This window comes from Mus caroli, unplaced genomic scaffold, assembly GCF_978045245.1.
Source record: "Mus caroli unplaced genomic scaffold, Mus_caroli_1 scaffold_8, whole genome shotgun sequence".
Taxonomy (NCBI): Eukaryota; Metazoa; Chordata; class Mammalia; order Rodentia; family Muridae; genus Mus; species Mus caroli.
This window is the reverse complement of record NW_028227263.1, coordinates 66,961,765-66,983,683: the sequence shown is the minus strand read 5'-3', so window position 1 is coordinate 66,983,683 and position 21,919 is coordinate 66,961,765. Positions and strand designations below refer to the sequence as shown.

General features: G+C 51.2%; 2 protein-coding genes across 4 annotated transcripts in view; one reads left to right on the top strand and one right to left on the bottom strand.

The window, feature by feature from the left end:
• Positions 1-12,024, top strand: part of Wdr93 (WD repeat domain 93) — a 44,778-nt gene extending 32,754 nt beyond the window's left edge. The window contains exons 16-19 of one of the 3 annotated variants that reach the window (XR_015047860.1): positions 630-786; positions 1,114-1,306; positions 9,404-9,564; positions 11,687-11,820. Coding sequence is in view for 2 of the 3 variants with exons in the window: in XM_085841620.1 (XP_085697746.1) it covers positions 630-786; positions 1,114-1,306; positions 9,404-9,496; positions 11,687-11,789 (546 nt within the window). In the remaining variant the exon portion in view is untranslated. Of the gene's footprint in view, positions 1-629; positions 787-1,113; positions 1,307-9,403; positions 9,630-11,686 lie in introns of those variants that run through there. The other 2 variants (XM_085841620.1, XM_021168081.2) reach the window with 2 other exon arrangements.
• A 3,118-nt stretch (positions 12,025-15,142) lies between these two features.
• Positions 15,143-16,441, bottom strand: Mesp1 (mesoderm posterior bHLH transcription factor 1). Its single transcript, XM_021168528.2, has 2 exons — positions 15,758-16,441; positions 15,143-15,484 (listed from the first exon to the last, which is right to left on the bottom strand). The coding sequence occupies exons 1-2, from the start codon at positions 16,424-16,426 to the stop codon at positions 15,419-15,421; spliced, it is 735 nt and encodes a 244-aa protein (XP_021024187.1). The 5' UTR covers positions 16,427-16,441; the 3' UTR covers positions 15,143-15,418.
• Between the last annotated feature and the right edge of the window lie 5,478 nt (positions 16,442-21,919).

Below are 21,919 nucleotides of genomic sequence, written 5' to 3'. Positions count from 1 at the left end.
GGGATGGAGAGGGACGAGGGTGAGTATGGGGCAGAGGGACCAGCCTTTGTATGGTGGCAGAAGGCTGTGGACAAACCTCCTATTGATGTGACCTGCAGCATGGATGGGTGGGGACAGGGAACATCATCTTCCAAGTGGAGCTAGAACCCGCATGCTGGGCTGCCTCTGGATGCAGCTGATCTTGTCACATCCTGCCGACTCCCTTTCAGGGCCTATGATGGCCAGAGAGAGAGTCTGTGGATCCTGATAGGACTTGGCAAAGGAAGAGGCCCATAGTTGCCCCGGGAGGCTTTTAGAGTGCATGAGTCTACTATGTCCATTCTGTGCCCACCAGTGAGCAGTACTCAAAGCTAATGTACTGTTGGGTCTCTGTAGTCTCCAGGAGATGAGTACACCCAAGAGACAACACCAGGAGAATGAGCTCAGAAAGTGACAGGAGGGACCCCAGAGGCAGACAGGAGGGGCCCCACAATCTCAGGGCCAATATCACAACAGCATACTGCAGTGATAACAAGACTGTTCTTGTGGTAACAAGTAAGAAGAGGGACAGATGCTAGGAGATGAGAAGAGGAGTCCTGGAGTAGGACCTGCGAGAGCCGAGTCTGAGAGAAGATGGTTTTCCTTCCCAGGTGCTAATCTTTTCCAGGAACCATTCTGTAACCCTCATGGACGTGGCCAAGGCTGAGGTCCTCTGTGCCTTTTCTGCCCCGACATGCCACCCGCAGGCGCTGCCCTGGAAGCCACTGTTTGCTGTATCTCCACACCATCCATATTTTCTGCTTCACGGTATGTAAGGGGATATGAGGGCAGCTACTCAGCCATAGGGTCCACTACACTCTTCCCTGACTTTCCTCAACACTCACAAAGCATGGTGACACTCCTTGGTTGCTTCCTCAGTCTCCTCTGTCCCAGGCCAAAGGAGGCTGCAGTCTGGTGCCCACCACGTTTGAGAAAAGTGCTGGCAAGGTCTTTGTTCTGGGTAATTAAGTAATTCCCTCTCAGCTCAAGCCAGATGAGGTGGCCTCCATACACAGAGAGCAGGCCCACACCCCGAGGACCCTAGCCCCATGGAGAAAGCAGGGCACTGAACACAGCGATCTCCTTTCCTCACAGGAGCCCATCCACTTGGTCAGAACACGTCTACTGAAGATCCCAAGAATAGCACAGATTCTGTTTTCTATTTTAATTTTGAGGACTACCTGCTCTTGAAAGATATCTCCAAAAACTACACCACTTCTCAAATGGCTGCGAACTTCTCCCAGATGTTGCCAGTGGAGAAAAGATGTGAGCAGGTCTTTCAGAAGAGGTAAGAGCCCTCCCATTGCATGGTTGTGTTTGGGTGAGCCATCACTGAGTGTGGTTTCTGGCTAAGAGCCTTTCTATACCTAATTGCTGCTAACTGAAGGACTTTACCACGTGAGTCGACTTATCCTACTCTGTGAGCTCCAGGCCGAGGAGAAACCCCCAAAAACCAATGTGGAGACTGTAGAGGTGGTTCAGCAGCTAAGAGAAGGGGCTGTTCTTTTAGAGGACCTAGGTTTGATTCCCATCACTTACATGGTAGCTCACAGCCATCCTGGAACTAGAGTTTCAGGAGATTTGACCCCTTCCTCTGGTCTTCCCTGGTCTCAGGCATGCACACGGTGCACAGATGTATACCCAGGTAAAACCCCTACATGTTGTGGGTACAGACCGAAAGACCAAATTGAGAATCTGTATTAAGCCTAGAGAAAAACACTTCTCACAAAGCAGTCTTGAACACATTTTACAGGGAGCTTTTATAGAGGGATGTAAAGCGAGCGAGCGAGCAGTTTAACAGAAGGCCCAAAAATGCAGTTAGCGGGGCCTTTCAACTCATCCCCAAGTTTCTGAAACAGAGTTGGGTACTTTCCCATGGTGCTTTTCACAGCAAGGGGGCAGAAAGGGTGGGTTCTGTTTCAGGTTAAACCGATGATGGCTCCTGCTGAGACAAGACAGAGAAATATTTCACCTGTTGCTCTATACACATAAAATAAAATAATAAAAATTATCTTTATAATAAACAAGGTAGATGGCTCTCAAAGAGCATGCATTCATGCCCACGCACCTGTATGAACACAGACACATATGCATACACCACATACAGAAAAGAAAGGGAAGGGAAGGGGGACAGAGAGGAGGGAGGGCTTCACTCGATCTCCCGCGTGACTGTGGCCATACCTGCAGTTTCTCACTTAGAAAATTAAACTGTTTTCTTGTGCCAGGGCTGTGCTCTAGTGCCTCCTTTTGTATTATAATAATTGTTTTTTTTTTTATTCTTAGAGAATGTCATGGGTATACACAGTATATTTTAATCATACCCATCTTCCACTGCCTTGCTCCACATCCTCAGACGCGCCCTCCCCCACATCCCCATCCAACTTTGTGTACTTTGTTGTTGGTTTTTTAAACCTACTGGGTCCAGTTAGTGCTGCTCATGTGCACATTGCTGTGGAGCCATTTTTTTAGAGCATAGGGAACCTGACAGAGGCTACATCACAGGAGAAAAAGAACGGACGTTCCCTCCCACGGTAACCGTCAACTACCAGTATCTTCTCAGATGGGGGTGGCCTCTGCACCCTTCCTCACCCACACTGCAGTGCTGATTGGCTTGCTCTGTGCTGTCTCTGTGTATGGAGCCACAGCCGGGGTGAGTTCCTGGGGACAGTGTCCCTGTCATGTCCAGAAGACGGTACGTTACACTGGTCTCTGGTGCTTGTGAACTTTGCACACTTCTGCCTTGATGTTTCCTGTGCCGTGGTGGGAAGGGAGTGACAAACATGTGGATTTGGGGCTGAACAGTCCATATTCATGTATTTAGAAGTCAGTTTAATACTATGATCATTGAGCAAAATACGGAGTGTTGTTGGGGCGCGGGGTGCGGGGAGTATCTGGTACTCCTTCTTGACAAACATTTCAAAAGGAGGTATCTAGCACTGGGCTCTTGGCCCGAGCACTGTCTATCTGTCTAGAGCCCAGTGATTTTAAATAAAGTCTTCCTGGAACACAGCTTCATAGATAATCGGTGGCTGCTAGTGTGTCTCCATGGCAGAGGTAAGTGGTCATAACAGAGAACCCATGACTCTTCAGGTATGAGTTGTTTACTCTCTGGCCATTTATAGGAAATGCCCATCTGCCACTGATTTCATTCTCTTCTCCATCGCAGATGGCTATTGTGGGCGAATGTCTTATCCCTTATTCACCTCACCTCTCCCCAACCCTTTGCTTGCTTTCCTTTCTGTTCACAAAGCCCAATGAACAGACGCAGGCTCCCTGAAGGAACAGGAGTCTCACTTCACAGGGCAACCCAGGATGCTTGACGGTTCCTACAGTGGTCTGGCCGCTTATTTTGGGTGGGATGAGGTCAACTGTGGGTTGCTAGTCTCAACCCTGGACTGACTCTCCAGAGCGTCCCAGATGGTAGGTTCTTCCCCTTCCAATACTTATCTCATAAAAAGTCACCTCTGAGTTTCTGTGGTCTCTTCAGTCAGGGGTACAGCCATCAGGTCCATCAGAGTCTCTCTCCTTTCTTCATTTAGACCTCTCCCTCAGGAAGCACAATGGCCAAGGTGTAGAGGTTCAAGACCAGACAGGCCTAGGTGTGAATTTTGACTCTCCCATTTACTAGCTACGAGCCATAGGCTGGGTCACCCTTTCAGCGCCTGTCCCTAAGCTACAGAGATGGACACAGAGCATCCACCACTGCTGAGCCGTGTTGTGGGCATTCTGAGTAGGCCTAACTTCCAGGGCTTGTAGGTTTTAGGTAGATAAGAAATACAAAGTGTCAGACATAGTGTCTGTGTTAGTGTTCTACTGCTGTAAGAGACCATGACCAAGGCAAGTCTTATAAAGGGAAGCATTTAACTGGAGGCTGGCTCACAGTTCCAGAGGCTCAGTCCATTATCATCATGGCAGAGAACATGGAGACAGGCAAGTGTAGTTGGATAAATAGACAAGAGCTACATCTTGATCGCCAAGGAGAAAAAGAGACGAGACACAGAGAGAGAGACAGACAGTCAGAGAGGAGTGAGGGTCTGGTGTGGGGTTCTGAAGCCTCAGAGTCCACTCATAGTGACACACTTCCTCCAACAAGACCACACCTCCAAATTTTTCTAACCTTTTCAAATAGTGTCACTCCCTGGTGACTAAGCATTCAAATCTCTGAGCCTGTGGAGGCCATCCTTATTCAAACATGGACAGACATGTGGATTTGGGGCTGAACAGTCCATATTCATGTATTTAGAAGTCAGTTTAATACTATGTCCATTTAGCAAAATACGGAGGTCAATGGACTGTTCAACCCCAAATCCACATGATGTTTATCCCATCATACGTATGATGTTCCCTTCTGTTAAAATTAGAATGTCTGAGGGCTGGAGAGATGAGTCAGAGGTTAAGAGCTCTTGCTGCTCTTGCAAAAGACTGGGGTTTGATTCTCAGCACTCACAGGGTGACTTACAACTGCCTGTAACCCACTTCCAGAGGAAGTGACATCATCTTCTGGCCTCTGGGGCACTGCATGAATGCAGTGAACACACATATATATGCAGGCAAAACCCCCATTCACATAAAGTGAAATAAATCTAAAACAATTGACACACAGAGAGAGAGAGAGAGAGAGAGAGAGAGACACAGAGAGAGAGACAGACACAGAGACACAGAGGCAGAGAGAGACAGAGAAACAGAGACAGACAACATGAGGGAGCCTGGGGAAATCCTAAATATGACCACTAGGTGGCAGCACAGCTCCCCTCTGCTTTCTGTCTAGCAGGGCCAGCCTGCACTTTCCTCTTTGCCTGCTAAGCTAGCCACCACCCCTGAGCTGCACTCCAGCCCCCAGCCTGCTTTGCCCTTCTTTGCTGAGCAACTTAAGGGGCTCTGCGTATCTCACTTGGGGACATGTGTTGCTTGATCAAGAAAGGAACGCGGTCTCATGGATCTTGGGAGAGGAAAGGACTCTGGAGGAGGGGCTGTTCGGCTGACACTGCCCGGGTCAGTGGTTTGGCAGCAATGCTCAGGAGCATTCTGGACCCTGGGGACCTGCTCTTCAGATAAATGTAGGGGAAAGTGTCACGATTTCTACACTGTACTTCCAAATGACTCAGGAGCCTATTTATAGAGACAGAAAGTAAAAATGGTAAGAGATGGTGAAATCCAGGGAAATGTTTATAGAGAGCCGAGGGAACTAGAGCTGAGGTCGGCGAATGTGGGTGAAGGGCCATTGGACTCTGCACCCTTTTAACAGGCGTGGAAGTTTTCAAAAGGAAAAGACAGGGAGAACTGATAAGCCATGACGATAGTCCCATCCTGGTTTTGAGTCAGGAAGAAGATGGGGGTGTGTATTTGTGAGAGCATGGGTACAGTGGGGTGGTGAGCATGTGTGGTGGTTTTCCTTGTGTTTTCTCTGTAGCTTTCCCACAGAACACCGCCATTGTTTTGGCAAACAGACTGCAAACGGTAGTGGAGGGCTTCCCAAGGCCATGGTCTGAGCTTGCTTGTGCTCCTGGAGTGGGCAGGGGCTCTGTGGCCTCCCAGTTTAATCTTGCTTCCTTCCCCATCTTTCTATGCTCAGCCAGCCTTACTCCTTATAGGGTGACATTTCCCACTTTACCCAGAGGGCAGTAACATGACGCCTGCCTGTGGGAGTGACCAGACCACTGCAGACTGGGTAACTCACTGCCCTCTGGCCACAGGCTGACACTTTCACTTAACCAAGTGACCTTGTCATAGATACCTGATGAGCTTAACAGAGTAAATTCCTTCTCACTGTTAATAAAAAAATTTAAAAAAAAAGAGGGACTTAGAAGCCAGGCATGGTGACACGGTGCTACCTTAGCACTTGGGGTGCTGAGGCGGAAAGGTGGGGATTTGAGACCAGCCTAGGCTATGTAGCAAAGCATTGTTCCAAAAACAGAAAGAGAATCATATTTTTAGTTTGTGTGTATACATATTTATAAAACTTTGGAAAACATGAATATGCAAAAAAGTAAATTTAAATAACCCATACTCCCACCACCACCCCACCCCCAAGTCATCAGCACCACCATTGACATTCCTTCCTGGTCACTCAGCCTGGCGTTTTACCAAGTTAAGGTGCAGTTTCATGCACGTGCTTGTATCTGACTTTATATTGCTTCAGCATATGACTTTCTGTAGCTGTGTGCATACATGTGCAGGGTCATATGAGGAGACATGTGTGTGGCATCTATAGAGGCCAGCACCTCCGAGGCTATCCCTTTCTACTCTTAGGTACTGCTCACCTTGGGGACTTCCGGTCAGGTTATTTTGGCTTTTCCATTTGATTTGTTTGGTTGGTTTGTTGTACTGGTGTGTGGGGGTGCATCTACATGTGAGTTCAGTGCCCTGGGAAAGTGGAATTGATCCCTTGAAGCTGGAGTTACAGGCAGTTGTGAGCCACCCGACTTGGGTGCTGGAAATGAAATGCAGGTCCTCTGCCAAGAGCAGTGCGTGCTCTTAGCCATGGAGACATCTTCAACCCTATTTGTTTGTTTGTTTTTGAGACAGAGTCTTTCACTGGCCTGGGGCTTGCCAGGTCAGGCAGGCTAGCTGTCCTCTGAGGCCCCAGGGGTCCTTTGTCCCTTACCTTCCCAGCACTGATCACATTTGTGCACTGTCACTTTATAGATGGAGCTGTCCCCTTAGCCCCTGGATTTTAGTTTTGAGAGATATTGTTATTGTGTCGGTCAACTTCCTGGCACTGTAACAAAATACCTCAGATGATTAACTTGTGAGTAGGAAAGGTTTCTTTGGCTCCTAGCTTTGTAGACTGTAGTTCATGGTCATTGGGCATTACAATGGGGAGCACGGGACAGGATAAGACAGCCCTGCATGACAGACATTTTAGGCAAAAAGAGTAGGAAGAAAGGGCTTATACAGGGGGCTTCCTGTCCATGCCATGCCTGGAAACACCATGATTGATTAGCCAATACCAAAGGTTCCTACGTGTCATGCCATTATAAAATTCACCTCTCCTGTCACCATTACCAGCTGGGTCATTATGAATGCTGTCTTGTCGGTGCTGCCCATCATAATGACTTCCATCACCTTGTTTCTGCGATTCGATGCTGCCACCTGCTGCCACCTGGCCCTTGCTACTCCGGGGCCCATCTAAATGCATTTAATTCATCCAGTAGAGCAGCAGCAGCTCCAACACTAAGGTCTGGCACAGGGAAAGGGGCAACAACAAAGCTCTTCAGATGTGCTGGTACCCCTCTCACCAGTTTGTGTCTCACAGGGTTAGTGAAGGGCACATCTTCTGGGCCTTCCCATTGTGGACATGAGGTTTTACACAATGTATCCACTCTGCATTGAAATTTCCCTGAGCCTTAAAAGCCCTTTGTCAACACTCAGCCAAGGGATATCAGGCATCTCCAACTCCTTTTCGGTAGGCCATCTTTTAATAAATGCTTCAGCCAACCAATTAAACTCTTGACACCTTTTTAATTGCGGGAGCTTCCATATTAAATCTAGAATCTCAACTACAGGCGGCCCAGGTCAATGAACTCAGTCTGATCCCATTTTATGTTCCTTCCACCATTATCCCACACCCTTAAAGTCCATTCCCACACACACTCCCCAGACTTCTGCTTGAATGAATTAGCAAACTCACTAAGCTCAGTAGTAGTGTAGCGCATTTCCTCATGGACTACACTTTCTACCTCCCCTCCAGGGCCTGCTTGGCCTTGAGTCTGGTTGCAGGTCTAGAAGAAACTATTGGCGGGCCTTGACGAACATCAGTATTGTCTTGTCTGGCATTTTCTTCAGTGAAAGTCACTGTTGGTTTATCAGACTCTGAGGGATTAACATCTCTTATGTGAAAAAGCATTATTTCAAAGGCTGGGGCTGAGGGCGAGGTGAACCTGGAGAATCTGAGGGTTCCACATCGGGGCTCCTTCTGAAACATGGCTGTGGGCCTGCAAGCCAGAGTCTGGGTCTGGTGCCCACTCGTGGTGACTATGGGAAACCCCAGAGACCTTTGAAACTGTGTCTGGGCTTTATACAGAAAGCATTGGTGGTGCACGCCTTAGATACCAGCACTTGGGAGGCAGAGGCAGGTGGTTCTCTGAGTTTGAGGCCAGCCTAAATTTGTAAATCTTTCGCAAAACTTCTTAGAGCCAGGGCACGGTAGCACAAGCCTTTAATCCCAGCACAATGGAAGCAGAGGCAGGTGGATGTCCATGAGTTCAGAGACAGCCTGGTCTATATACTGAGTTCCAGGTCAGCCAAGTGTATATATGGTTTTTAAATTTTGCTTGCTTGCTTGTTTTGATTGGTGTGGAACCCCAGGACTTTGGAATGCTAGGCAGATGCTCTGCCGCTGGGCTGGGTTCCCAGCCCTTGGCATTTCCTTACAGCTCTCTAAACATTTTTGATTTTTTGTTTGTTTGTTTGTTTGTTTGTTTGTTTGTTTTGAGGCAGGGTTTCTCTCTATAGCCCTGGCTGTCCTGGAACTCACTTTGTATACCAGGCTGGCTTCGAACTCAGGAATCTGCCTGCCTCTGCCTCCCAAGTGCTGGGATTAAAGGCGTGCACCACCATGCCCGGCCTAAATGTTTTTGATTTTTAAAAAGATTTATTTATTGTTAAATCTAAGTACACTGTAGCTGTCTTCAGACGCACCAGAACACGGCATCAGATCTCATTACAGGTGGTTATGAGCCACCATGTGGTTGCTGGGATTTGAACTCAGGACCTTCGGAAGAACAGTCAGTGCTGTTCTTCCTGCTGAGCCATCTCACCAGGCCTAAAAAGAAGTGTTTAAAAATTATGTGTGTGTGTGTGTGTGTGTGTGTGTGTGTCCTTGTCTGTCCGAGTAGCACATTCATTCAAGTGTCTGTCAGGGCCAGAAGAGGGCATCGGGTCTCTGGAGCTGGCACTGTGAGTTACTGGGAGCTGTCTCACATGGGTGCTGGGAACGAACCCTGGGTCCTCAGTGAGAGCAGTAAGCACTCATAACCACTGAGCCCTCACTCCAGCCCCTGAGTTCTCATTTTTAAAAGGCTGACCTCTGATCTCCACAGATGTGAGTCACAGTCTCTGTGCTTTAGTCCCTTGGATGAGGGTCTCCAGTGTTTACTCCTGCTGTCACATGATTGCCTTGGGTAGTTTGCTTGTACATGGGCTTTTAGGTCCTCAGTCCCCATCCCATCTTCACGGTGCCTGTGCCATACAACACCAGGCCTGCCCTTATTGCTTAAGCCTTCCTCTGGATACCTGTCACATGTCAGGTTGAAGCCAGGGGACAGAGATGAAGCCAGTGTGTCATCTTCCAGAGTTTCCCACCTGAATGCTCAGGGACATCCAGGGGATCACTGGGCCGGGAGGCTATGGTGACACTGATTATGTCTGGTTGTGTGGCTCTCAGCATCCAGATGTCAAAGACCCAGATGAAAGGGCCGGAGCAGTGGTCCAGGCTGCGGAGGTATTCCATCATGCTCCAGAAAGAACTCTTAAAGAGGTGAGCGCCCTGGGACACCACAGCTCCTACCCAGGACACCAAGACTCCATGGAGCCAGCAGGGCCGAGGTATTGAGGACCTTCAAATACTGAGTGTCTCTTGAAGCTTAGATGTGTCATTTAAATAAACAGACTGGCAGCTGCTGTGGGTGCGGCTCATCCTTGCTTTCCAGCCCTGACTCCAGCAGGGCCCAGCTCTTGGCTCTCCCAGGTCCAGTGAGGACCATTCGCTACATGGGCCCAGGGGAGCTGCTTCCCTGAAGACAGGCGGCTGCCTCCCAGCTGCTGTGTGGCCCCTTCTCTTTCCACACACTTCTCCGACTCCAAGCATTTCCTCACAGAATCTCTGAATGGCTGGAATGTAGCCTGGTGGGAAAGTATGTATGACCAAGGTCCTAGGTTAGAGGCCCCAGAGAAAAGGACCAGAAGAGTGGAGGTGAGTGATGGAGCCTTGGGCCACCCAGCTTTGAGAGATGGGTCAGAGAGGTAGGGCCTGGCGGGAGATGGACCACTAGAAGAGGCTTGGGATCCTGGGGAACTGAGAGAATAGAGAGGCACTTGGTTCTATTCTAGAAACTGCTCCTTCCATGAAAATGCGCCACACTCCTAGACGCTCAGGGGAATGTCTGTTTCTCTGAGGACATCATGTGGCCATGTTGAGAATTGCAGGAAACTACCTCCCATCTGGCCCTTGGTGGCCCAGGGAACCTCCTGGGTTGTAACCGCCCTTGCAGGTCAGTCCTGCCACTCTGGCCAACTTTTCTTCTGGGCCACATGCCTTGCCCTGGCTAGCACTGGTACAGACTGGCCTAACATCCCCGGATAACACTGCTCTGTCCCCTTCCTCATAGGAATAAGAACTCAGCACAAAGCCCCATTTCCTCCTTCCTTTCCTTCTTCCCTTCCCTCTCTCCCTTCCCCTTCCTCCTCCCTCCATCCTTCTTTTCTCCTTTCCCTCTCCCTTCTTCTTCCTGACAGTGCTTCCCTGGGATGAGCCAGAAGCCTTGGGACTTCAGTTTTGACTTAACACAGGACCCCAGTGCTCAGTGACAGGCCTCATCTTTGTCTTACAAAGTTATACAGCTTGGAGCAACTTCAAACGGTCTGGTCAACTTTCCTACAAGCCAGAAACCTAGCTCCACTGCCACAGTTGAAGGAGCCCAGCTGGCTGGAATAGCCACCAGCCAAGAATAACACTTGTGGTGCCCCAGGAACAGTGTGGGGGTAGCTTGTGAGTTTCCCACGATTCCCTCAGCCCTACTCCCTTTCAGTTAGGCTCTCAGCTGGGGTGAGCATCCATCACACACAAAGTACTCAGGCACAAATAGCATCCATGACAGCATGACACCCATGTACTCTCGGCACCTAGGACAGAGAAATGACCAGGGAAGGATTCACACCGCACATACAGCTCATGTCCCTTTCCTGTGGCTCTAGCAGAGTCCCAAGCCTGCCTCTCCCTGGCCTGACTGTGGTCATATGGCAATGTCAGCCGCACAGGCTTGTGGCCCATGTCTATCCCTAGAGGGACAGTAGATGTCTGTCCCTTCAAACTTCAAGCTACCCAGGGGAAAGCTATGTTTGAAAAGGTAAGTTGAAGGGGTCCCAAGTACATGTCCTGCCAGCTACGACTACTCTGTCATGTCCACCAATGACACAGGCCCTCTCTGCTTCCTATGAGTGTGTAGAAGCAAAGAGAAAGAGCCTGCAATTCCAAGGTGTCCTAGGGGTGGCATCCATAATGAGGTCCAGCGAGAAAGAGCCAGACCTAGCTATGAGGGCTCAAGACACACTGGCCATGTCAGTGTCACCATCCCCTGAGGAGGGGGCTGGTGGTTCTAAGAGGGTATTTCCCTGAATCAAGAGAGCAGCGCTGGGGTGATGCACGCAGAGCCCAGGTAGGAAAGCTAACACAGCCTTCACTCTCACTGTGGTGGCACCAGAGGGAAGGTGTGACTAGAGTGATCTGGGCTGGCCTGGCCCTGGGACAAACTGCAGCTTTGTCGTTAGAGGAGGCAGCCTTTCCTCTGCTCTCCCACTCTCCAGTTGCAGAAGCTTGCTGCCCGCTTGCCCACTCAGATGGCTTTGTTTGCCACATGTGATCAGAAAACCCATGTGCATCTAGTCTGAGCACAGCCTCTTTGTCATTCTCTCTGAGGACCGCATCAACCCCATTTCTCTTCTATCTGAGGTTGAACCTGACTCTACAGCCTGCTCAGGGACTGCCTGTCATCTGGGACACTGTTGACCGACACTCTTCCTCTGGCCCGCCTTCCTCCACAACAACGGCTTAGATATTTTTATTCTTAGGTGTATGGGTATTTTACCTGCATTTTTTTAAAAGATTTATTATTACATGTAAGTAGCTGTCTTCAGACACCAGAAGAAGGAATCAGGTCTTGTTACAGATGGTTGTGAGTCACCATGTGGTTGCTGGGATTTGAACTCAGGACCTCCGGAAGAGCAGTCAGTGCTCTTAACCACTGAGCCATCACTCCAGCCCGTTTTACCTGCATTCTTATTTTATGAGCATGCCTGGTACCAGCAGAGGCCAGAAGAGGGTGCTAGACTCTTGTTACAGGCTGTGACTGAGGTTACAGACAGATGTGAAACACCATGTGGATACTGGGAATCAACCAAGGTTTTCTGGAAGAGCAGCAAGTGCTCTTAACGGTGGAACCATCTCTCTGGCTTGACTGGTAAACCACCAGTTTGGCTGCTGCTCCTTAAAGCACTGGCTTATCAGCATCCACGGAGTACTGCTGTCTTGGTGCTTGCTGGACTGGCCCCACTGCTGCCCACACTGCTGGCCAGGATACCCTAGAACTTATGCTGCGTGCCCCGTTGGTGCACATGCTGGCATGACTCGGACTGTTGACTGTGGTTGTCCCCAGTCCCAGAATTCTCACAGGAGGAATCTCTTGATTCTTTGTGTTTCTGCTTCCTGATCTGCACCTGTCAGGCAGCAGCAGGCACCACCCTCCTCACAGGGGCTCTGCAGCTACAGGGACTCGACACCACATAGTTCCAACCCGTGGACACTCGGCCTGGCCATTGGCAGCTGCTCTGTAGCTGCTGGCCCTTCACCCAGGTTCTGACCAGCTCAGATGGAGAGAGCAGCTCCCTTCCTGTAAGAAGGGCAGCAGGGTTGAGAGTGGGCTGCCCAGGGCCCAGGTGCCCATGAACTGTGCTAGTTGGAAGACCCAACTTCCTGGCCTGAGCCTTGACCTCTTCAGATCCTGCAAAGGACGCAAAGGAGTTGAAGTGCTGCTGTCTAGCACACAGGTTCTGCGGTCAGTCCTAATGCAGACACTGGGCATCTGCTGGAGCCTGCGAACCTCATCTTTCCTTATAACTTCCCATCGTTACAATGTCCCGGCATTGGGATGCCTCTTAGATTGGCGAGTACTAGGGTGATAGGCTCCCCCACCGAGGTTTGGAGTGCCTTCCTGGGTGCAGGACTACTGTTGTCCTTCCTCCTGGGGATGGGCACTTGGGGTTTCCTCCAGGTGCTGATTGGGTCAGGAAGGGGGGATGGGGCCTGGGCTCAGTGGGAGGTGACTCTTGACAATCCTCTGTCGCAGCCACTATTAGCAGGGGCCTGTTAATGAAAATTCACACCCAGGTGCTAATAAACAGTGGGCTGCTCCCAGGCCCCTGGGAGGAGAGGCCCTCCTCGGGGAAAGGGGCTGGCCAAGGAGTTCCACTTATCTGTGAAAAGACTTGCTAATCACTTTAATTCCCCATCCGAAAACACTGGGCCTTTACTTTGCAAATAGATTTTCTATACTGGGTTGGGCTCCCGGGCCAGGAAGATTTCCTGTTCAGAGCCAGTTAAGGTACTGGGAGGAGAGTGTCAGATGGAGACAGAAGTGGTGGGAAAGGGTGTGACCAGTGAAGGTGTGAGGTCCCCCACCCCTGGTGATCCCTTACGGGTCACTCTCTCTGCAGCCAAACACCAGCTATTGTATGGACTGCTCAAGCCTGGACCCCTGAGCTGTAGAACAGGACCATGACCCCATACCACATGACCCCCCCCCCACTAGCCAGAAGGCTGGAAAAGATCCCCCAGGGGATTTCAAACAAATCCCACAGAAGAAGAGATAATTGTGAAGGAGCCGTGAAGGGTGCAGGAGACAGGGTCTCCTGTGTAGACTTGGGTGATCTGGAGCTCACTATGTAGACCGGGCTTGCCATAAATTCAAAGATCTGCTTGCCCCTGCTTTCTAAGTACTGAGACTAGCAGTGTATGCCAGCTTGAATATTCCTTTTTATAGGAAATGTTTACAACAGGTAAATTTCATTAAAGATAAAGTGCCACTGCAGGGGCTGGCTGGTGGGCACATGGGCACCTGGGCACCGAGGCTAATGAGAAGTGGGGTAAATGGAGCTGCCCCTTCTTCCTTAGTCTTTTTGTCTTGAGATAGGGCTCACCATGTAACCCTGGAGAGTCTTGAATTCAAGAGATTTGCCTGCTTCTGCCTTCCTTCCAAGTGCTGAGATCCTAAGTGTGCCACTACATCTGGCCAGTAGCTTCTTTTTGGAGGTGATAAAAATTACTCTAAAATTAGTGGTGATAATTGTAAAGCTTTATGGATATGCCAAAGTCATTGAGGTGTGCTTTCTAGAGAAGCATGAAAACATGGTGGCACACGTGTATCACCCCGGCATCCCCTGAGACGACCCTTGGTGGGATGAGACTCTATCTCAAAACAACATCAATAAAATGCATATTAAAAGAAATAAACGAATACCAAGGCCTGAGCTTCTGAGAGTTGAGGGGAAGAGAGAGTTGCCCCTGCACCCTTGGCAGAGACTGCCATGAGTCAGGGCCCTTACTGGACGGTCTCTGCACCTCCTGCTTGGCTGATGCCAGCCTCTTTCTGGGCTCCAGGAGCCTCTCTTCTCGGCTGCACATTCCTGACCTGAACTACAGCAGCACAGGTCAGCGATCACCAGGTCCCTCATCGAATCCTAGCCAGGCCTCCAAGGAACTATGAGCCCGTCCTCCACCGAACTCTGCCACCGACGTTATTTATATCTCCAAGCCACATGAAGATGGGAAGCTCTAGCCAGGGAGATGGTGCCCTGGTGTGGGGGCGGTGCCCCAGGTGTGGCTCAGCTGCCCAGAAGAGCAGACAGGCTGTTCTGCTCCCTCCCACCGCTGAGCATGGCAATGCCCAAGCCTTACATGGCTGAGAGTCTTGTCCTTTATGTGTCTGTGAAATATATGCAAAGGTAACCAAGGTACAAAACCACTAAAGGAGTTGTGTTTTCTGGTTTTATCCAGTCCCTCCCTACATTTAAAAAAGAGGAACTAATTCCTGTCACCTTCTCTCAGGAAGCTCCCCACTCCATTTCACCCCACCCCACCCTTTCAGACTGACCCATGCAGCATAGATGTTGACCAGGAAGGAGGGTAGAAGGCCTTTGTGTTTCCAGGCTGGAGATTACAAGACTCCTTCTCGACCATCCCATGTCAGCTTTCCCTGCCACATACCAGAACTTCCAGCAGGGTATGGGAGCATGGGGCCATGGGGGCTCGTGCCACCATGAGTTTGGGCCAGCCTGGGCCGTACAGTGTGAGGTTCCCCCTCCCACAACCCCCAAATAAGGAAGAAAGAAAAATAAACCCTCCAAATGACACTAGCACAATCGGTTTATTCACAAATAAATAAATACACACCAGGCAGAGCTTGTGCCTGCTTCATCTTTAGAGCGTGTACCCTATTGGGTGCCTCCTTCCAAGGAGGGTTGGAATGGTACAGTCTGGATGAGGGCCAGCTCCCAGCCCGGGATACCCATGTTGGTATCACTGCTGCCTCTTCCAGGATCTACTCCCTCCGAAGGTGCCAAGACCAAAGGAAAAGTGTCTGTGCTCAGACAGGGTGACAGTCATCCGTTGCATTGTCCCCTCCACTCTTCAGGCAGGCGGCCACTCCTGCGGTGTCCAGGTTTCTAGAAGAGCCAGCATGTCGCTGCTAAAGAGCTGCAGGAAGAGTGAACAGCGCCACAATCAACACCTGCCCCAGGGTCAGGTCCGCGCTCATCCGCTCCACGCTCAAGGTTAAGCGAGCAAGCAAAGCGCCCTTAATCCCTGCCTGTCCAACTCCCACCCTGTTCGGACACCCAGGGCACGCGGGGATGCTCGCAAGGGAGATCCTGAGTGCAGCAGAGAGGCTGGTCCGCAACGTGGGGCTGTGCGTCGCGCACCAACAGTAGGGGGCGCCACCTCGACAGCGTGGGGGAAGGGGTTACTAACCGGAGACGAGGGACTGGGCTCCATCTCCTGCCTTTCCTGGGATGCTGTTTCTGTGTACAGGAACGATGGGTCCCACGATTCTGCGGCGACTCGGGGTCTAGGGTAGGCAGGCGGGGACCCCCACGACACCCCGCTGCAGACGGCCGGGCTTAAACGGGGACCGAGCGACTGCGACTGCGACTGCGCCAGGTCGCTGTCGGGGCACAGCGGGCAACCTCGAGGTGACACGGCGTGCTGCTGTCGCCGGAGGTTGTCCTCGCTGAGTCCCAGCACAGCCGACAGGTGGCCGATGTATCGGATGGCCAAGCGCAGCGTCTCGATCTTGGTCAGGTTCTGGCCGGTTGGTGCCACAGATGGCGGCAAGAAGCGGCGCAGCTCGTGCAGCGCGCGGGCGAGTGTGCGCATACGTAGCTTCTCCCGCTCGCTGGCGCTCTGCCGCTGTCCGCTACCCAGGCGGCTACCGTGCGTCCCGCGCCTACCCGGGGTCCCAGCACGCCGGGCCGGGCGGGCGCAGGGTGGTGCGGGGCTGCTGGCTTGGGCACCGTCCCAGGAGTCCGAGGACCAGACTGGGGAGCAGACGCTGTTCCCATCGGAAGGCATCGGTGGCTGCCGACCAGCGGGACTCAGGATCCAGGACTCGGAGCGCGGCTCGCATAGGGGCTGGGCCATGGCAGCGGAGGCCTGACCGTTGGGTCCGCTGTAGCTTTATCCTGAGCCCTAGGTGTGAAGCGGGCCCCTTCCAGAATTCATCAGCACATCAAAGCCGGCTCGAGCCAGGAGGGGGGCAGGGCCTGAACCCTTTGAACCATAGCAGGGGCTCTGAGGTGCAGGACCCCTTAGTCCAGTCTGCTCCACCTGGACCATATTTGGGGCCTCAGTAAGACAGGCACCTATGGCCAGAATGGTAAGCCAGCCCTGCAAGTTGAAAGAACCATGCTCAGAGAACTGAAGTCTAGCTCCTAGGCTTAGGGTACACCTTCATTTATTAGGGACCCTATGCCATTTTTTCCATCACTTTAATTTACAAATTGTATAACAAGAGACTTCCGGATTGCATTCGCCAACTGTGGACTAGGGACCTCTAGACAGGGAGAGAACTCTAGTTCAGTCCTTCCCAGAGGCTTGGATGTGGCCTGTAGTCCTCCCTGATGTCCAGGCTATGGGAGGAACATTGAAGAAACCATCCAGACCGACCTGTGAGGTTGCTGGGGTGTCCGGGCAGGGGGAGAGGTGAGCCTGCCTCCCCACACTACAAGTCACTTCTAGTCTTGGCAAGATGGGGAGTTTGGTCTCCTTCCCAACCCTCCCATGACTGGAGCTCTGCTGCTTTGGTCAGCTACAGTGAGTAGAAAGTCCTTTGACAAAACTCAACTCCTTGAGCTGGTGGCACACTTGGGAGGTGAAGGCAGGAGGGTCAGGAGTTCAAGGCCAGGCCTAGCTGTATATGGCCCAGGTTAACATGGGCTACATAAGATCCTGTGTTGGAAAAACAAAACAAAACAAAACAAAACCCCCAAAAAACCCTGAAAAGCAGAAATCTTCATCTGTCCCAATGGCAGTTTTATAATCTATTTCATAGGATGCTACCTGTTAGGTTCATAGGATGCCTTTTTTTTTTTAAAGATCTGTGTGTGTGTGTGTGTGTGTGTGTGTGTGTGTGTGTGTGTGTGTGTGTGTGTTGGTGCCCCCACACAGGCCAGAGGTGTCACATTCCTTAGGATCTGGACTTACAGGCAATTGTAAGCTGCCTGAGGTGGCTTCTGGGAACAGAACCTTGGGTTCTTTAAGAGCAACATGTGCTCTTCTTAACTGCTGAGCTGTCTCTCCAGTGTTCTTCCTCGCACATCTTGAAACATGGTCTTATGTAGCCCAGGCTAGCCTCAAACTTACTATAACCCAGCTGGCCTTTAGCTCCTGATCCTCCTGCCTCGGCTTACTGCAGTTGTGAGCCTGGCGGTTGAGGATGTCTGCTTTTACCATACCTGTTCAGTGCTGTACTGGATGAAGGGACTAGGTTGGAAAAATAAAGAGAAATAGATACAAATTGAGAGGTAAAGCAAACCTGTCCCCACTTATATGTGACATGCTTATTAATAAAGTCTCCAGAAGTTGGGCATACACGCACATGCCTGTAATTCCAACACTTGGAAAATGAAGGCAAGAGGAGTTTGGGCCAGCCTTGGAGGCAAAGTGAATTTGAAGCCATCCTATGCTACCGGACTGTCTCACCTATTAGAGGGCTGGTGGTGTGGTTCAGTCAGTAGAGTGCTTGCCTAGCCTGCCGGAAGCCCTAGGTCTTATTCTAATACTGCCTAACCACGTGTAGCACTGGCTTGTAACCCCAGCACTGGAGAGATGAAGATAGGAGGACCAGAAGTTCAAGTTCCAGATCACCTCTGGCCTAGAGTTATGGCTCAGTAGTTAAGAACACTGGCTACTCAGCTAGATATGTTGGAGCACACCTTTGATCCCAGCACTGGGGAGGCAGAGGCAGGCAGATCTATGAGTTTGAGGCCAGCCTGGTCTACAGGTGAGTTTCAGGACAGCCAGGGCTACACAGAGAAACCCTGTCTTGAAAACAAACAAACAACAATAACAAAACAAACAAACAAACGAAGGAAGAAAGTACTGGCCGCTCTTCCTCGAGACCCAGGTTTGACCGATTCCCAGCATCCACACGGTGGCTCATAGCTGTCTGTAACGACATTTTTGGGGATTGTACTCCTCTGGCCTCTATGCACTACACAAGCATACAGAGCACAAACATACATGGAGGCAAAGCCCTAGTACACACAGAAAATTGAAAAATATTCTCAGCTGCAGAGTGAATTTCAGGCACATCTCAGAAACAAACCCTTGAGCCTGACAGAACAGATCTGGGATCAGCTGTTTGAGGAGCTGAGGCAGGAGAGCCACAAAGTTCTGAGCTACCGAGTAAGTTCAAGGCCAGCATGGATAACTTAGTGACTCCCCATCTCAAAATAATAATAGGGCTGATGGAGCACTCGCTGGGCGCACAGCAGACAAAGGATGGGAGAACTCCTTGGGCATTGCTTCATGCCCTTGACACTCAGATCTCCCAGTGCCCTGAATGTTTGCACCCCTTATGTCTTCCAGATGGGTGATGGTTTCTGGTGGTGGAGACCCCATGGATTGGTACCTGATTCTCTGGGCATCTCTGCCCACTACCATCCCTTTGTCCTTTGTTCTCTACTGCCTGTGACCTCCTCAAACACTTCTCCATCCTTGCCTCTCTGTCAGAAGGACCATGCCCACAATGACACCCAGAGAGGCAGTACTCGCCTCCATGGTGGAGTGGAGAAATGGAGCCCATGCCGTGAACTTGTGTGCCCGGCCCAGGAGGTCCCTTCTCAGGCTGCAGCTGTCCATGGGGTCTATCCGGTCTGAACGGAGGCAAATGGATGCCTTCTTGGGGCTCATTATCTGCACAAGAACCTGGAGTTCAAGCTCAGGGATTGTGCCTCTTAGTTGACGCTTGAACAAACAGCTGGAGACCTGTTGTGTGCTTAGACAGAGTGGGAGTGTACACGGTAGCCCCCATAGGCAGGAGGGGCAAGGCAGCTCTGAGGACACCCGAGTGTCTCAAATACCCTCCACTCCCATGTGGCCAGGATTTCACATCATATCAAAAAAATTGAGAAATTTCACTGAAAGATCTTGTGATCTTTCACAAATTGAAAACACAGTGGATATACATGGTTTAAAATTAAAAAGTGTCTGGGTTCAGAGGGCACAGCAAATGCCCTGACAAGCCTGCTTCTGCAGCTTCTACCTACTTACTCCAGACCGAACTGGCATTGCTTATTGTTTGCGTTTTGTTAATAGCACTTTGAAGTTGTATTTTATTAACTACAAAGTTAGGCAGACATGTTTGGACTAGGGAGGGGTGGGGGACGCCACACTTCGTTGAAGGCACACTTATGAAGCCTCAGATCTGAGGCCTAATGATTAGCAGTGAGTGTCAGAAACACAGAAGGATCTGGAACAGGAGAGGGATGCTGTGAGCAAAGCAGGGGAAGATGGTGGTGTCAGACATGAGGGAAAGTTGAAAAGGCACAGAGTTGGTGAGTTGGTGAGGGACTGCATGAGAGACAGGCAGATGGCACGTCCTGCCACCAACTCCCTCCTAGAAGTCTTGAGGGCTTAGACTAACACACTGGAGTGCCACGTGGAGTCCCTCCCTCCTCTGTTACCACTGTTGCCCCGTGATCTCTGGGAAACTACCTCAGCGGCTCAGCTGGTGCAAGGGCAGGGGGAGCCTCTGCTTCCTCTGCCCCTTTGATCTCCTTATCTGGCCAGTGTCTTCAGTGGGTTCGTTTGGGAGCTGCTTGGAGTTAATGAGTTCTCCAGGCTGCGAGGCCCACACAGCCTCCCCGCTGGGCCAAGGCCTTCACACTTTTGGGGCCTGTGTTTTGACAAGTGCCAGAGCTGGTGGCTTCTGCTCCCCTGGCCTGAGCCTCCCCTGGTTGCCAATGTGTAAGGCTGGGAAGTAAAGCCTTGCGGCCACCCCATCAGAACAGAGGTGAGAGGTCAAGCCTCAGCCGGGCAGGGGGCAGACAGGACAGGGAGGCCCCCTTTCAGGCTCAGGGTCCAACCTCAGCCTTCGTGCTGGAGCTGGGCACCACACTCCCACCCACTCTGCAGCCTCAGTGCCTTCATTTCCACCCCGCCAGCCCTTCTGACAGAGCCTTGATAATCAAAGGTGCTATGCAAAGGTACCACACGCATGCGCACAGTCCTTAATCCCTGAGCCCCAGAGGCCCCAGAAGAAGAAAGCTACTCTGACTCCACCACTAGCCTGCTTAGCATCAGCAGATCCCACTAGTTAATTACAGTGTCAGACTCGTGGGCTATCTCAGCACCATCACTCCTGGGCAAGCCTAAGCCTCCCAGGTAGAGTGTGGCCAATGTGGGTTAATGTCCTCGTCTTGCTCCACACTGTGGGTGCCAGGAAGATAGGCACCCCCCTCCACCATGGAGGGGAGAGGGGCTCATCTGGTCGCACACATGTTCTTTCAGTCTCATTGTGCAGGCCTTGGCAGGTCTCCTGCTCCTGCTCCTGCTCCTGCTCCTGCTCCTGCTCACAGCACCCTGGGATGAGGGGACACAGGTGAAAACATGGAGCCTTGAGAGGTTGTCCCATATCTGAGCTAGAAGAGTCCAGAGAAGGTGTCTCTTAGTCTCTGTCTTGGGGCACAGCCTGGGCAGGCCTTACTTCACATATCAGAGCCTTGAAAAAGACAGGGAAAGAAAGAAGTTTCTTGGCCCCTAGCCAGGACCACAGTGGCCAGAAGTTCTGCAAGATGGAGCCAGAGAATTCCGATATATGACACTCTGGGCTCATGAGATAGCTCTCTGGATAAAGCCAGTTGCTTCCAAGACGGGCAGCTAGAGTTTGATCCTTAATCCAAGGGCCCATAAGATGTCCTTGACAGCCCTTCACCTATCTGCAAGCGTGAGCCTGTGTGTGCGGGTGTGCGGGTGTGCGGGTGTGCATGTACACCCTATACATACAATAAGGATAAATGTTTTAAAATCTTCTTCAAAATTATTGAAGTACCTCCCCACAATTCAGAGATAGAAAGGGCACGGAAGAGAGGCCACCCCCTCCCCTCCCCTTGGTCCTTCACCCCTTTAAATCACAGATGATTCAAGGCACATCACCTTAAAAGGCCCAGCAACAGAGGACCCAGTTTCTCCCTTCCTGTTCCTCTTCCCCATCAACCGCCCTACAAGTCTGTCCAGTGAGGCTCTCTGAGGTTCCCGGGGCTCCCAGGGGAGCCTCCCACCCAGACCCCCACTGGCCCTCCTCACACCTCTCGCTCTTGGAGCCACCGAGCTGGCACACCATATGGAATAGATTATTCTGGACTCAGGATAATCTGATTATCTGGTCCTGGGCCAGTTGGATGCTCAGCCAGTGGCAGCCACAGGCAGCAGAGCAGTGATGAGGAGGGAGGGGGTGGGAAAAGAGGAGAGAGATTTGGCAGATCACTCCTCCCCACCCCCGGAAAGGCTCCAGAGGAAATGCCAGAAGCCCCGTGGGTCTGATGCTGGTTGATAATACTGAGGGGGTAGGTATCACCTCTCTCTTTAGGGGTGTCATATTTATGACTCATGGCTTCATTTAGGTAATTGGGG